The 15,003-nt window shown below is 39.3% G+C and overlaps 1 protein-coding gene across 10 annotated transcripts in view; it reads right to left on the reverse strand.

The window, feature by feature from the left end:
• Nucleotides 1–2,466: 2,466 nt before the first annotated feature.
• CASK (calcium/calmodulin dependent serine protein kinase) overlaps nt 2,467–15,003 on the reverse strand; it is a 187,195-nt gene continuing 174,658 nt past the window's right edge. For all 10 annotated transcript variants that reach the window (XM_030282940.4, XM_030282926.4, XM_030282892.4 and 7 more), the window contains 3 exons: nt 13,615–13,817; nt 11,770–11,853; nt 2,467–6,127 (listed from right to left, as the gene is read on the reverse strand). In XM_030282940.4, the coding sequence (XP_030138800.1) occupies nt 5,951–6,127; nt 11,770–11,853; nt 13,615–13,817 (464 nt within the window). In that variant the 3' untranslated portion in view covers nt 2,467–5,950. The remainder of the gene's footprint in view (nt 6,128–11,769; nt 11,854–13,614; nt 13,818–15,003) is intronic.

Consider the following 15,003-nt stretch of genomic DNA (forward strand, 5'->3'; position numbering starts at 1 on the left):
TAGCTGGCTTGTGGCTTTTTGAAAGAGGACAGTAATACTTGTCATACTTTGCTTCTCAAAAAAACCCAAACGAACAAACAAAAAACAATATCCAAAAATAACCACAAAATCAAACCAACTTTTTGTATGGTTTCAATTCCTGTTGCTATTCAATACCAAGTGATCACTGCATGGAGGCACCCCTGGATGTGACCCTGGGGGTCTGGGACCAGCCCTCACATCACTGAGGGAACAGCTGCAGAGACCACCAGACCTTTTTGCCTCTTCACGTCCTACAGAAGAGCAAACCCAAGCTGCCCTTTTCTCCTGGTGCCCCATCACGTCCTCTGCTCAGAGGATGAAAAACACCATTCCATGTTTCCTTGTGTCTGCAGCCTGCACCATCCATTCAAACCAAGCACTTTCTGAAAACCATGCTGGATGACTCTTGTTTTCAGGAGGAGGTTTGTCATACATGGAGGAAATTGTATTTGGATAGTAAATAAAAGTTTCAGAATCCTTGATGTTTGTTCCCTTCCTTTTCAGTAAATTCCACTTTGGTTTTCAGAGTGGCACCATCTCAGCTTAATTCTCTTTGTGTCCTCCTTTCTCTTCTGCCTTTCTTTGCCTGCTCTGTTTCTTTCCTAGCGTCCATCTGTACCTGTGGCAGCTCAGCCAGAGTCTCACCACATCATTTTTCCCAGTCCATGTGCTAAAACAGCCCTGGATTAAGTTATCAAGGCTGGCAGTGAGATGTCATTGTAAGATCTTGCTCCACTTGGGTTTCAGCCCTTTCAGAGCTTTGCCTCAGAGAGCAGGAACATCTTTTCCTTGCTGGAAACTGGAATTCCAGATCATTGCAGTGTGTGCCATGGATCACAGAGGGCTTCCTTTGCTTGAGATAAACATAAACCTTCAGAGACCTTTTAAATGAAGGATACCAATTAATACTGAGGGATAAACCATGTTTTCTGACTGGTAAAAATGCACCTTAAAATCAAGTTTTAATCAACACGAATTCTTCCAAGCATACAGCTACTACTTCAGTTATCTTCCACAACAGCAGTGTAGGCTCAAGCTACATTTTAATAGGAACATAGAGATGTGGCCAGATTTAATGTTCTTGATTGTCCCATGGGCAGGTGCTAAGAGATTCAGCAGGATGCATGGAAATACATAAACTCTTCCCCTCCTACTATTTTTGCTTAGAAAGTTTAAGATTACATGAGAAACCATCAGCTTTCTGCCCAACATCTTAACTGAGAAATGTATTTCTGAGGTAAGAATTAATTATTTATTCATGTACAGGTCTGAGAAAGAGGCTTAACTCTGAGGCTAAATTGTAAGGAGTCAAGAAGTTTTTTGTGCTTGCTTCAGTCCAGCTTTCACAGGAATAGAGCAGGAGACTGTTAAAAATCACTTAAGGGGAAGAAAGTAAAAATTACTATAGGTGCACTTACTGTATCAGCAAGCAAAAAACTCCCAAAACACTGCAAACATTTCAATGTGGGATGTGGCTTTTTATTTTGTTGTGTAGCATCAGTAAAAATAGTCTCCTCTATCCTAAGCTTGTGCACTTATCCCCATGGTGTACACATGGGGCACAATTATTCAGAATTTACTTCTGTTCTGTTGCTCAATGATGTGCTTCCTGTTGTGCAGATATTCTGATTTATATGTGACTGTTTGACATAATGTGCAACAGTTTCCTTGTCAGGATTTATGACTATCTCTGAGATCATTAAAGGTAGAGAATAAATTAGTCTGAGAGACAGGTTTATGAAGGAAATGAATATGCTTCACGTAAAAAAAGCAGACTTTTTATGGTGCCTGCTTTAGCTCATCCTCAGTCAATTTAGCTTATAAAAAGATAACTCTTTACTATAATAGTCAGGAAATACATATATATTTTTCTGTAGCTTTCAAAAATCTTTTTCTACCAAGTATTTTAAAGCCTGCTATTGAGTTCTAACAGCCTTCACTAAAATTGTTGAATACTATCTGCAGTGGAAGAGAATGCGGCCAGAACTGTTTGCATCTGGGATTTCAATGCAGATTTGCAAAGCACCCCTGCAAGCTCTGGCAGCATTTCCAAGCACTTCTTTAAGTAACAGCACTCTGAAATAATTTCCTTATAGAAAATTGAACAAATACTGGTTAGTCTGTACTTTAACTTCTCCTAGTGGCTCTAGTACCCAGTTTTTGGAGTATACACACCAGCCCAATGCTGCTCAGGTTGCAACACCTTTGTTGTGTTTTTAAAGTCAACTGAGTAACCTTCATCAAGTTTCTGAGGCAGGTAGTGGTGTTTTCTTTTAGATATGAGTGGCACAACATTGTTCTTAACCAAACCATATAAATCCACTGCTAAAACACATGGAAGAATTTGGGTTTAGTGATTTTTAAGCATGTCCATCTGGCAGTGGCCAGGAATCTAAACTAGGCTACCTTTCCCATGCAATAATCTTACCACTCTGAGACACTGAGTAACCTAGTGTACTTTTATTAGGTAAATGGAAGCAGAGGTTAATGAACATTTATTGGACCAACTTAACACCTTGAAATCACAGGCATCAGTCAGACTGAGAGGCAGCATACTGATAAGATCAAGTTTTCTTTACAAATCTATGAGCCCCTGTACAAAAATAAAGTATAAAAGGGGCAAACAGAAACATTTGTTTCTTCCCAATCCCAGGGCTGCTTCTGAGGTCACATTCAGCATAAATTTAGAGAAGTCCATGTGGCGCTCCAAATTATGCAGTGATATTTACAGTACCAGAAGGACCCTTCTCCACTTGGAGACAAAAACCCAACAAACTGTAACACCAGCTTTGCACCTGCACGAGCCTTCTCTATGCAGGTGAAGCTTTCAGCTCAATTTCTGCAGCCTTTTGCCCTCTATGAACCACACAAACAACAGAGATGCTTCAGAAGGGTCTGAGCAGGGTGGGAGGACTGGACAGACTGAGGAGTCCTGGGCTTGCTCTGCCTGGGACTGTGCTGAAATCTGCTCATGGAGCTCACTGTGTGCTGTGGATCTGCTGAACTTAAAGCCTAGGCAGGATTTCCAATTTAATCTTTTGCTACTGAAGGTTCCTACAAGGAAAACAGACTGGGGTAAAGAGGAGGCAAGACAGGATGGTAACTGTGTGCTTTACAATTTTTGTCTCTTGATAAAAGCTTATACAGTGAGAATAAAAGAAACAAAGCTCTCCAGGTCAATCTTTCTACTGTGTAGCATTAACTGAATGGTAGCTCCACTTAAGAGAAGAAAAGGTATTAGTTACACAAAATCACTACTTATTGTCATCTATATAAGGCAGAAGCACCCTCATGGGCCTTGTGAGATTTCTTTCCTTATGAGCTGGGTACACAGAACTCCAAGAAATTCACATTAACAGAGTCAAAAGTGTAATTAAAACATTTATGGTAGACTATACTCAAATTATCAAAATTACTTTACCTGTTTAATGCCATAAACATTTGAGATGAAAAATGTGTCACTGAAATCAGACACCAATTCTCACCAGAGAAGTTTGTATTTCTAACATCAGAAACACTCCACTGCTTGATTTTCAGTAGGTCTTCCCATCTTTGTGCTTTGCTGGGAAAAGAGGTAGTTCTGAGAGGGAATGAACCTGTCACTTCCATGAGCTCAGCCAGGGTGGACTCACCACTGCAACAGCTGCTACAGGACACCAGCTACGGTTCACCCAGCACTACACAACACAACCACTTGAAAAATTACCTCTGACTCACTAAATAGTTCACAGTTTGCACCATCCCCTTCTTGTGGGGCTAAACCCAGAACTGATGAGCACCTACAACTCTTCTGACAGCTCCCTTGCTTCCCTCCACGTCAGGCCCACGCTGACTCTCTCATCCATTACTTCCCACAAAACTACAAACTCAAGGGACTCGGGTACAGCTCTTGTTTTGGGATGCAGCCACAGAACTGTGATTCCAGCTGTGGCACTAAGGGGTAAAGTGATGGATGAATTTCCCTTCCGTGGGCTGCAAGCCGGGCTGTGAATGCTGCAGGAAATAAACACCTTTGCCTGCCCTGCCTGGGTGGGAGGAGGCACAGCCAGAGATTTCAGCTGTGGATTTTACATGAATTGTAAACATGTTTGACCAACCAAGCTGCAGAAGGAGTAAGCAGGAGAAAATTAGCAACAGGATTTCCCCTGTGAGAAAGATTCAACCTTTTCTGATTGCACGTGCAATGGTCCCACACAACTGGAACAGCCCACAGACCAACTCCAGCTGCACGTTCTACTTTGAGGAAAAATTCTGTATCGCTGTATCATTTTGATATAAACACTAAAATTCATACTGTACAACAGCACAGCCAACCAAACTTTGAGGAGAAGTCATTTTAAAGAACAGTGTGCTTCTGACACCTAAAAAGGGGTGGCAATGCCTGCTACCTTTAACCACTTTCAGAGAAAATGCAAATCATGTGAGCCAGTGAGAGCACAAAGAAGGAAAATTAAGTGCCAGGTCCATCCATGGTTACGCTTTCTTAGCTGGCTCTGCCCTAATTCCAATTTTGTGGAAGAAAGCCTGTGCTGATCCAGGAGGAGCAGAGCCCCTGGGACAGACTGCAGGCTCTGTCCCTACAAAGGCTTCCCTTTAAGACACTTTTCCTCACTGCACGAGTCACTGGTTTGCTCTTGAAACTCCCTGTGATGAAATGAAGCACCCAAAAGCATTTAATTGTTGAACACATAAAAGGAAGTATATTTAAAATAAAAAAAAATTGGTCAGACTGTAGAGTCAATTACCATTTTTAAAGGAATTTACAGGGCTGTTGTAGATGAGTCTTTTGGAATAGTCAGTTTATCGCAATGTCTAAACTGGTTTCTTCATTGCACAGTATTTTCTTTTAAAATGTGTGCATCTTTAAACAACTACATACATATTAAAAATCAGCATTTCTTTGCTTCAACTTAATTAAAACGTTAATACTCTCAGACAACACAGATCTGAAATGGTGAAACCAGTAATTGCCCCCTCCCACCTTACAACAAATTAAATTGAGACAAAATTACAAACACATTTCACTACATGATTATTATTAATAAAAATCAGTTTTTCTTTTTTTTTTTTTTTTTTTAGAAAGTTGCCCAAAATGCAAGGGATGTGCATAGGTTTACAACTTAGTCAGAATAATATTTTGCTTTATTCCCTTGGGTACGTGTTCCCATGAACGGAATGTACTTTGCTGTAGATTACAGGTTTTATCAACACAGATACACCAACGGCATGAACGCTTGCGACTGTCCACATGCATTAAGAGTCAAGACCCAATTTCAAATTTCTAAAACTTTTACAGAGTTCTTCAAAGAGACAGTATCACATTATCTGGATGTTACACAAAAATACTTAAAAATACTATCCTAGGAGGAAAAAAAAAAGCGTGGAAAAAAAGGCCTTTAAAATTTATGAATTTGTTTTGTAACCACTAGACTAATTACTTCAAATAAATAAAGGAAAGAAAAGTATTCCAATCCATAAAATCAGACTCTAAAAAGAATGTAGTGTTCCACCCCCAAGTTAAGGTAACAGAATCATATTATTATTACTATTAAAATAGATTATAGAAAGCAGCATCTATTTTGTGCAGTTTTTAGGGGCCCTCGAAATAAAAAGCTATGATTTCCAAAAATATAACATTCCAAAAGACTGAATAGTACATATATTTAAAGATACATTTTATTAAAGTTTAGGAGAAATGATTAAAAAAAAGATACTGTCTCTTTAAATTAGTGTTTCATCTTTTGTTCCCCCTCCTCCTATCTATTCGGACATGACAATAATTATATTTTAGGTCACACTACATCTAGGTAGTCTCTAGGGGCCAAGACCTGTTGACACAAGGTCAATAACGAAGAGGTTTTCCATGTATGAGGTGGTTCCCAGTAATGACAGGTTTTTTTTTTTTCTCCTTAATTCTCCCATTCCTGGTCTAGTAGACCCAGGAGACTGGGACCCACTGGGAGGCTGTACACACGAGCTCGATGGCTTCCTCCAGGTGCCTGATGGTTTCATCAATCTCATTGTTGATAATTGTTAGGTCAAAGTAGTGTGCATATGTTCTCTGTAAGATTTCCGACTCCTTCTGCAGGCGCTGAAGGGATTCATCCTGTGCGGCGGCCGGGAGAGAAAACGGGAGAAAAGAAAAGTTGGATTGTTTCGTGCTCTTCCACAACAGCTTCTCAGCTGAGAAGGAAATGGGTAAAAAGGCCTCAGGGAGTCGAGGTGCTTTAGCTCTGCCACCTACAGCTATGGGAATCACACGGGAGAAAGGGCACAGTTTCCCTCTGGAAGCTGACACTCAAACAGCACTCAGTTACTGACTGTTCTTGAAGACAAAACACAGCTCTAGAGTTAAAAAAGCAAGGTAGAGGATGGCAGCTTGGAAAAGCAGCAGTGGAGACCACATGTGAATAAATCAGACTTGGTGCACAAGTAAGAGCTATTGGGCCTGTGTCCCAGTGAGAATGTGAGAAATGGGAGGAGGGGGAGAGGCTGTCAGGTATCAGCTGTTCCCACTTTTAGTAATGTTTTCTGTTTCACACCAATCCTCTGGGTCTGCTTCCTTTAATGGCAATTTACTGATAAGGAAGTTCTCACTGCACATCACTCCTCTGGTTTCCATCTCAGAGTAGGGCATTTTCAGCCCCTCTCAGTGGGAGATCCTGGAGATGAACCAGGCAACCTGGACATCAGACCTTTGCTAGTGAGGTCTGCCTGCCTGAGGCAGCTGGATGAAAAATGCTTCTTCCCAAGGCTCTGCAGCAATTTTACGTTTGAATTATCTTCCTGCAAATTTCCTTATGAGTTAAAAAAATCCCAACAAACCCATTTGCTGTTTTTTAGGAATCTTGAAAAACCCAAAGGAAAGCAATCAAGTCTTCCCTGTCCCACAGGTTTGAGGTGGATTTGGTACAAAATGATTCCTGCTGCTCTGGTATCCATAGGCTGACTCTACTTAATCAATCAGCTGGGATACACTTTTCTAAACAGAGTTTTAGGCTGCAGAAGTACAGACACACTGCCCACAGCTTTGTCACTAGAAATTCTTCTGGAAACAGATTTTTATCCGGCTGTTAAGATGACCTCCACCTTTATTTTTTTTCTGTTTCATCTTCCCAAGTATTTGTAATTACAGTGACAAGTAGCTGTGGAACAACAGCTTTCAGGTCCCCTCAAGGAAACAACCTGCTCTGAGACAGTTCTCCTTCCCTGCAGCAACGAAACCAGCCACTTCTGGAGGAGAAGTTCTCTGCCAGAGTTACAGTTCTGCTTCTCTCCTGAAGCTGCAGCCTCAGATGGGGAGGGGGCTGTGTGGTGTGGTTGTCATCACTGGAAAATTATTTCAAATTCCCTTCCAAGTAAGGCAAATACTCCTCATATGCATTTCTGAACAAGGAATGTTCCCTGTATGGGCCATTATGCACCACCAGTAACTCCTGGAACTTCTGTAGAAAATTCCAGTGTGTGCAAATTTAATTTATGCTATTAAAAAAGAGAACAATGGGGATCAATACTAGTATTAAATATTTTTGTAGATTATTTCATGTGGCCCAGTGTCTTTAAGCCAAACCCCTACTCAGGTGAATTTCCAGCTTCTCAAGAGATTCCAAAAGAGACATCAATTTGTATCAGCTGAGCATCAGAGCTTTCCTGCTTAATTTAGCCTACAAAGGAAGGTCAATAACTTCCCACGCAGACTATTGCAATTCTTTAACTGTATCTAGCTAAGATTCATTTGGTATATATAGCCTGTCTTGTCCAAATCATAGTGCACCTTGAAAATAGTTTTGATCTCATGACACAGGGCTAACAGGACCTGAGAAGCCCCAGAAGCCCTAGAACTATTAAGCCCTTATGGAGATTTTGAATAATTATTCAGATTTCCCATCAATGTTACTTTTACCTACAGATATGGACCTTTCTCACTACAGCACCTATCCTACTGTGACTGACAATGAAAATCTGAAAATCTTACAACTATTTCATCTTAAAAAAAGTGAGCTGGTAAAGTTTACCTTGCACACACAAAGGTTCCACAAAACGAAGTGTTTCAAAATTTCATTAAATTTCAGTATTTTTCTGACTTAGCTTCTCCTAGATCCAAGTTTACTGGGATCAAAGTGGTCTTTATTTTGGAATATCTAAATTTCCCAGGCTGCTGGAAGTGTAAATCATTACTTCTTTCATATACTTTAATGGGCAGTACTAAGTTTGGGATAGGTCATTGCAGTAAGTTTCAAATAGGTTCGAACTTTCCTAAGCTCAGCAAAAGGAAGAGATCAAAACTCTTGATTTTTGTTTCATTCTGGGACTAACTTTCACCTGTGTTTGGGATAGAGTATCTATTTGTACATGTCAGACTTGGCTGTTTTCTCTGAGTCTGCAAGACTTAAATACCAAAATTCATCTTTGAAGCTAGCTGTAATCAAAGTATTTGCTGTAGTAAGTTCCTCTCAATTTCTCCAAAATGTCTTCATTAAATTTTGCATACTGAACATCCCAGCTTATGTTCCAAGAAGGAAATTCTTCAGCAGTTGTACTCTCAATAGTGTCAAGAAAAAGATATTTATCAAAACATGCAGTGAACTGCAGACAAACAAATGGCCACAACTTCCGAAATTAACATTTGGGAGCACAACATCTGCATTTCCTTCTTTCCTCAGCTCTTGTGCAATAGGAATTTTATGTGGGTCTAGTTGCAGTGTGACCATTATTGGATCAGACTTTTTCTTCCTAATTCAATTCACTTTCCCAATCTCTCCTTTTCCACCACAGCTCAAAGGAGTGAAACGTGGCTTTGTCCATGAAATACCCCATGTACATAAAGGCTACTGGTGGCATCTTCACTCTCTGAGGGCTGGGTTTTTTTGGCCTGAAAGTACATACAACAACAGCTACCACTTGTGGCAATCAAAGCCCAGCCCAAAAAAATTACCAATATTCCCTTCTAAGGCTGTGGATGATGTGTAAACACCATCAGGCCTTTGCCAGTTTTGCTTCAACAGAAATAAATTCATAATTTAAACAGCTGGTGAGTTCCACACTTCCAAAGAAAAATTCTCCTATGGCTGTAGGAAGGGAGGAAGCACAGCTAAAAGTCTGAAGAATTTGGCTCAATAAGGTTTACATCAAACAAATGGAGCCTGTGATCTCTTTGCTGCTGGCTGGGCAAAGGAGGCAAGAACAGCTGGAGGAAAGAGGAACTACCCCAAGGTTTTCTGATGCACTCTCTCCTCTGTTTTAGCACAACAACCATCAGATTTTAGCTTCCTCTGTGATTAGACAGGTGGGTGCACTGTGGGATTCCCTGTATGATTTACATTGGTCTTGTGCTTTGCAGGACTGCTCAGGGTGCATTGCTATATTCACTGCAAAGGAAAATATTTTGTGTCCTGATTCTTGCTGTGTGGGCCTTGATTACTGAGACATTTTGTGTGGTCTTTGACAGGCTAAAGTGTCTCAAGAGACACTGTTAGCATCAGGCCCCTGCACTGGTTTTACCACAAAGTTCAGCTATACATCTGTAAGAGTAGAATTTTTACTCAAAAGCTTCTCTTTTTGCTAGCAGATAATTTTAATGCAGATATCAAAAGTCATTATTATATTAAATTTTGACTCCAATGGCAAAAATAGTGTTGAATGGGAACAAGCATATCTACATTCTAGAACTACTGCAATAACCAGGACTACCTTGTGAGCCCCTAGCTGGTACTTACAGGCAGTTTTCTGCACCATTTTGGCAGCTATGTACAATTAGGACGAATGCAGGAAAATGAAAAGAAAAGCAAAGATGAATTTTAAGAAAACATGGGAAGGGAAAAAAAGGGACAGTCATTACAGAAGTGTTCTCAAAAAGTGCAAGTAAAATAAAACAAAGCAGGGCAAGAGGATCAACAGAAAAGGACACTCATTATGCAAATGAACCTTTCAAAAAGGAAGCATGAATGGGAAATAGGAAACACACACTCCTCACCCTTGTCTGCTGCCCTGCAGGCTGCTACACACAGACACACTTTGCTTATCTGCCCAGAAAACCTTGGAAAACAGGATTCTGTGTGTAGGTAAGGGCTGTTGCTATTACCACTGCCTGCCCCTCCCTTTCCTTAACTTTAATTGATTAATAATTAGCATGTTTTGTAAGTGTGGCCTTGGCTCAGGAACTCATGTACCTGGGTGAAACCCTGCAGGCAGAGAGATTTTTGGCACAGGAACTTAAAATGGGTTTTAAAGCACAAACACAATATTTTACTTCTACTAATTCTTTGGCATGAAGTACTTCCCCACCACTACTGCAAAAGGCACATTTCTGTTCTCTTCCCAGTGTATGAGGGAAACGTTTCTCTCTCACATGAACTGTCCTAAGTTTCTCTGCATTACATCCTACAGCTAGAAGATAAAAATTTAAGTACCACTGGCAGATGAGTGTGGCCAAGGAAAGACTATCTGGGAGCTGAGGCAGGTATGGAGGCAACAAGCCTGAGCATTTGTGTTATTTTACAGGGCACCTGATGCAATGCTATTTGTTTACACAGAGGAAAATTCAGTGTAGATGACAAAATAATATTTTATCCAGATTGTACTGATTCACAGCATCACACCAGCAGTTACATGAAGTGCCACTTCACTAACATGGCAAGTTGTGCTGTGCTGAGGGATCTTGGTTCTTACACTCTTGGGTTGTACCATTAGGATGTGAGTCCTTAAGACACAGTGAAATGACAAAATGCTGTCCCTCTTTCACTGCTTATTCTGGCACTGGTGCTTAAAAATTGACAAAACTCCAATTTAGAGCTAAAGTAGCTCACTAAAGCATCATAGTGAACTAGCAGAATGCCTCAGCTGTCAGTAAAATTCTAGCCTGAGACCAAAATTCTTCACTTTCCACTTTTGATTTGAATAATCATTCAGGTTATTTGCATTTAAATATGCTTATCTTGCTCCTTCCTTTCCTGCAAGCCTATGCAGTGATGCCATAGCTTCATGCTTATAATATTGTAATTACATTACTATAGAAACCTGCTGTAGTGACACAGCTTCTGACTTTGTGTTTTGATGATCAAGGAGACATCTAGGATATCTGGAACAGATTCATGATCAAATCCAACACATTAAATCCTTTAATAGCATGGTTTAAGGAAGACTGAGCAAATTAAGTGTTTGTGGAAAAGAAGTTTGTGTTAGTGTCAGCTAAATCCAGAATTGCTTGTTATCCTTGAAATCAGCAGCAATCTGCAGAGCAGATCCCTATACAAACTAAGTAGGAAATGTATGATGTGGACCTCCATTAATACTCAGCATCATTCCACAAGCAATTACCCCTTGGGTCAAAGATTCCAACTCTTAGAGGACAGTTGTCAAAATGAAAAAGCCTATTTCTGATACATATTTGCTGTGCAGGGAAAATGCTAAAGCTGAAGGTGGGATCAGTGCTGGCATTGCAACCCACAACTGAGTAATTTGTGCCAATGATTTGGGAATGATCTCTGAGTTAAAGCAGGGAATGAAATATAAGAATATGCACTTTTATCATTCAGCACATGGATCCTTCCTCTTGAAGCCCACATTTTGAATTACTGGTTTTATTTTAAAAAATAAATGTATGCCAATCAACTTAATAAAGCTGTTATTCAGTTATTTTTCTGCCTTTTCATTTACAGACAAGGAAAGAATTGAAGAGTCTGATTTGCACATTTGAATCTCATCCTTAATTCTGTCTCTGCCAGGACATCAGATTGCAACGTGCCATACCTCATTAATGCCTGGGGTAATCGTAGGTGCAGCAATAAAAACAACAAAAGGAGCAAACTCTGCAGTTCTCAGGACCTTCAATGCCTAGGGGAAAAAAAAATCAGATACTTTAGAGGAAACCTCCAACAATCAATGTTAAGTAAGTTTAGTCACACAAGCAAAAGACATAAATTCATGAACTACCAATGCTGGATTTGTTTTTAACTGAATTGGAGTCAAGACCTTAGTAACACAGACACCTATCTTTTTCTATTATTTTGTATTTTTGGTGGTCAAAACATGTATTTATCCTTAATTAAAGAGAGTTTATGATACAGTAAAAGCTTTAACATTTTCAGAGTGCTTCTCCCTATACAGTCTCAAAGAGTGTGAAATTCTGTTTACATTTAAACTGACTGATGAAATGCCATGTAAAAAAAAATCAGTTATGCCATAAACAGGGAAAAGAGCCAACTCTGTTTTAGAATATTGATTAGAGTATACATTTTATTATTATAAAATATATTTTAAAAGATGAAAATGTGATATGAGAGGTTTAAAGTGTTTAAAAATTGCGCATAGCACTAAATACAATAAATACAGCTCCAATCTCCTGAACCAAATCTGTGCATAAGAGAAGAGTTCTCATTGAAGAGTTGCCTTAATGAACTGAGTGACACAGAGCTGCCATATGTGACTCTGTCACAGATCTGGGCTCCTCTGAAGTGCAGGACACCTCAGCTGAACTCAGAGAGATGGACAAGATAAAGTCAGGCTGCTACAGGTCACTCTGGTTTTGCTCTTTCCATTTCCTGTCTTCTCCAAAGCGTTTTCTTTTTAAAGAAACCAACAAAACAAACCCCCCATAATCCACCCTTTCCTTGAGCTGAAAAGTTTTCATCTCTGCTGCCACCAACAGGAATCACCTCTGCCAACCTGCTCCAAAAAAGAGAAAACCCCGTAACTGAAATGCAAGAGTGCTCAAGGGAGACCAGGCAAGTGGTGTAAGACAGCCAGGAATAAATCCACAAAGAGCTTGGCCTCAGTGAGCTGAGATGGATGAATGAGGAAGCTGGTTAGCAAAGTGGCTTGCTGGACACAAGCTGGAGGAAATGTGGCAAAGGCAGCTGTTACCAAATATATTCTAACAAAGATTAAAATCTCTTCTGAGAATTGTACAGCTCTTGAATTATACATATTGAAAAAGTTCATCAAGAGAGCTTGCTGTTAACAGCTGCTCCATTTGAACTAACTATACATGCTGCTCTCCCTGAACGCTGTTAAATGTGGGATTTTATTTTTATGAACACCACCACACCATCATACTCTTAACTGTATTAAATAATTTAGTCAGGTATCTCATTTCTGTTGTGAAATTCTTAGAAAAATTTGAACTTCCTGAATCCATTCACAAAGAAGAAACAAGTCAGCAAATTTAAGTAGATAACACTGGTCACAATTTTTTCGTTCCTTCCATTTCCTTCCATCTGCTGGAATAATATAAACATCACAATAGTCTTTATTCATGTTGATTCACTTAACAAAATATATAAACAGATCCCTGTGAATTGAAAGTAATGACTACACAGATGTTTCAAAGGAAATGTATCAGAATATTCCACAGATTTTCTACAATGAATAAACAATTAGTGTTTCTTGAGAGCCTGATTTTTCTTTCTCCTTTGTGTTCTTTTAACCATATGATTACTAGAATTCCACATATTTATATCCTGGTGGTCCAAGGACTTTTGTTTCACATCACTTTAAGCAGCACTTACCTAGTGTGCAATCAATAAAAACATTTCAATGAAACAAGGCTGAAGGATTTGTGATGAGTCCCATTTTTATACACTTCTAATTAGTTACCTGAGGTTCTACATCAAGTATTGCAATTAGTCCCTGCTCATGGATCTTTCGTATTGTTTCCAGTTTTGTCCCATACATTGCATCCTCATGGCTGCCATATTCCAAATATTCATTGTTTGATATATCCTGCATCATTTGGTCATGTGATACAAAGTAGTAATTTTTGCCATTTTCTTCATCTTTCTTTGGAGGTCTGGTTGTGTCTGAAAATACAGAATATTTTAGTACAGAAGCAATATTAAGGTTATGTATGGTTTCTTTTTTCTGTTTATCAGTACTTATTCACTGAACTGAACCTGTCAAATCACATGTACAGCAATGAAGTATGAAGCAGTCAAAATGACAGGCACTGGGAAAAGCAGGAGTTTAAGGGATATGTGCTGGGAAAAGCAGCAGTAGAGTCCCTACGGTCTACTAAACTTAAGATGCTCATATTTCTAAATCCTCTTCTGTCCTAAAAGCATTTCCTTTTTTTTTTTTTTTTTTAAATGTAAGTTTTTATGAGGTTTTTATGACTGTGAAAAGGATAAGTCTAAAAAGCAATTTAAAAACCTGATTACCTGTGGTCAAGAGAGGTAAAAGCTACTTAGGAATAAATAACATACTTTTTGAATATTGCTTCTACAGACTTACATGGTAAGAGAAGTATGGCCTACTAATCTTTAGAATTAACTGCCATTGTGTGTAACCTGATATTTTTGATCTGGTTTTCAGTCTGCAGGTAATTTCTTCATAAAGCATTCTTTCAAACTCCTCACCCAATTTAAGGCCCATCTCAAAAGTTACCTATTACACTGTGGTTTTATAAAGGGATGCAGAAAATGCATCTTCTTAGTCTTACAGAATCAGTGAAACAATTTCAGTGCTTCCACAGAGCAGGAACCTAAGACATGCTCACCATGGTATAGATGAGTACATTTTAAAAGCATCTGCAAATAAAATCACTAGTTTCTGTGAAGAAAATTAAATGAGTGTCACTTGTGAACCATGTATGGCATTTCTGAGGTCAGTCTGAAATAGAGTGGACAGGTAGGTGCTGGATGCTCTTGTTTTGGCGTGCTTAGCTTGATGAAAAATGATGCATCTCCAAGGGATCTGCAGTTCCTGCAGGGTATTGACTGTCATGAAGGGAAAACACCTCTGTGCTCTTCATAACAAACCACTGGTAAGCAATGAAATTAATTGTGTTTTCTTTTACTTAGTGCCATTTCTGGGAACTTGAAACTATTTTAGTGCAATACCAGTCCTTAAGACTTGGCTGTGCGAAGTAATTCAAACACTACAGGTTCCTTCTAAATCCAGCTCATATTTCTTCTCATGGGAATTATACACAGTTAAAAATGAGTATTCATTTTAAATTAACAAACATTTGGGGTAGAGAGAAGTATG

Source organism: Taeniopygia guttata, chromosome 1 (assembly GCF_048771995.1).
Source record: "Taeniopygia guttata chromosome 1, bTaeGut7.mat, whole genome shotgun sequence".
NCBI lineage: Eukaryota > Metazoa > Chordata > Aves > Passeriformes > Estrildidae > Taeniopygia > Taeniopygia guttata.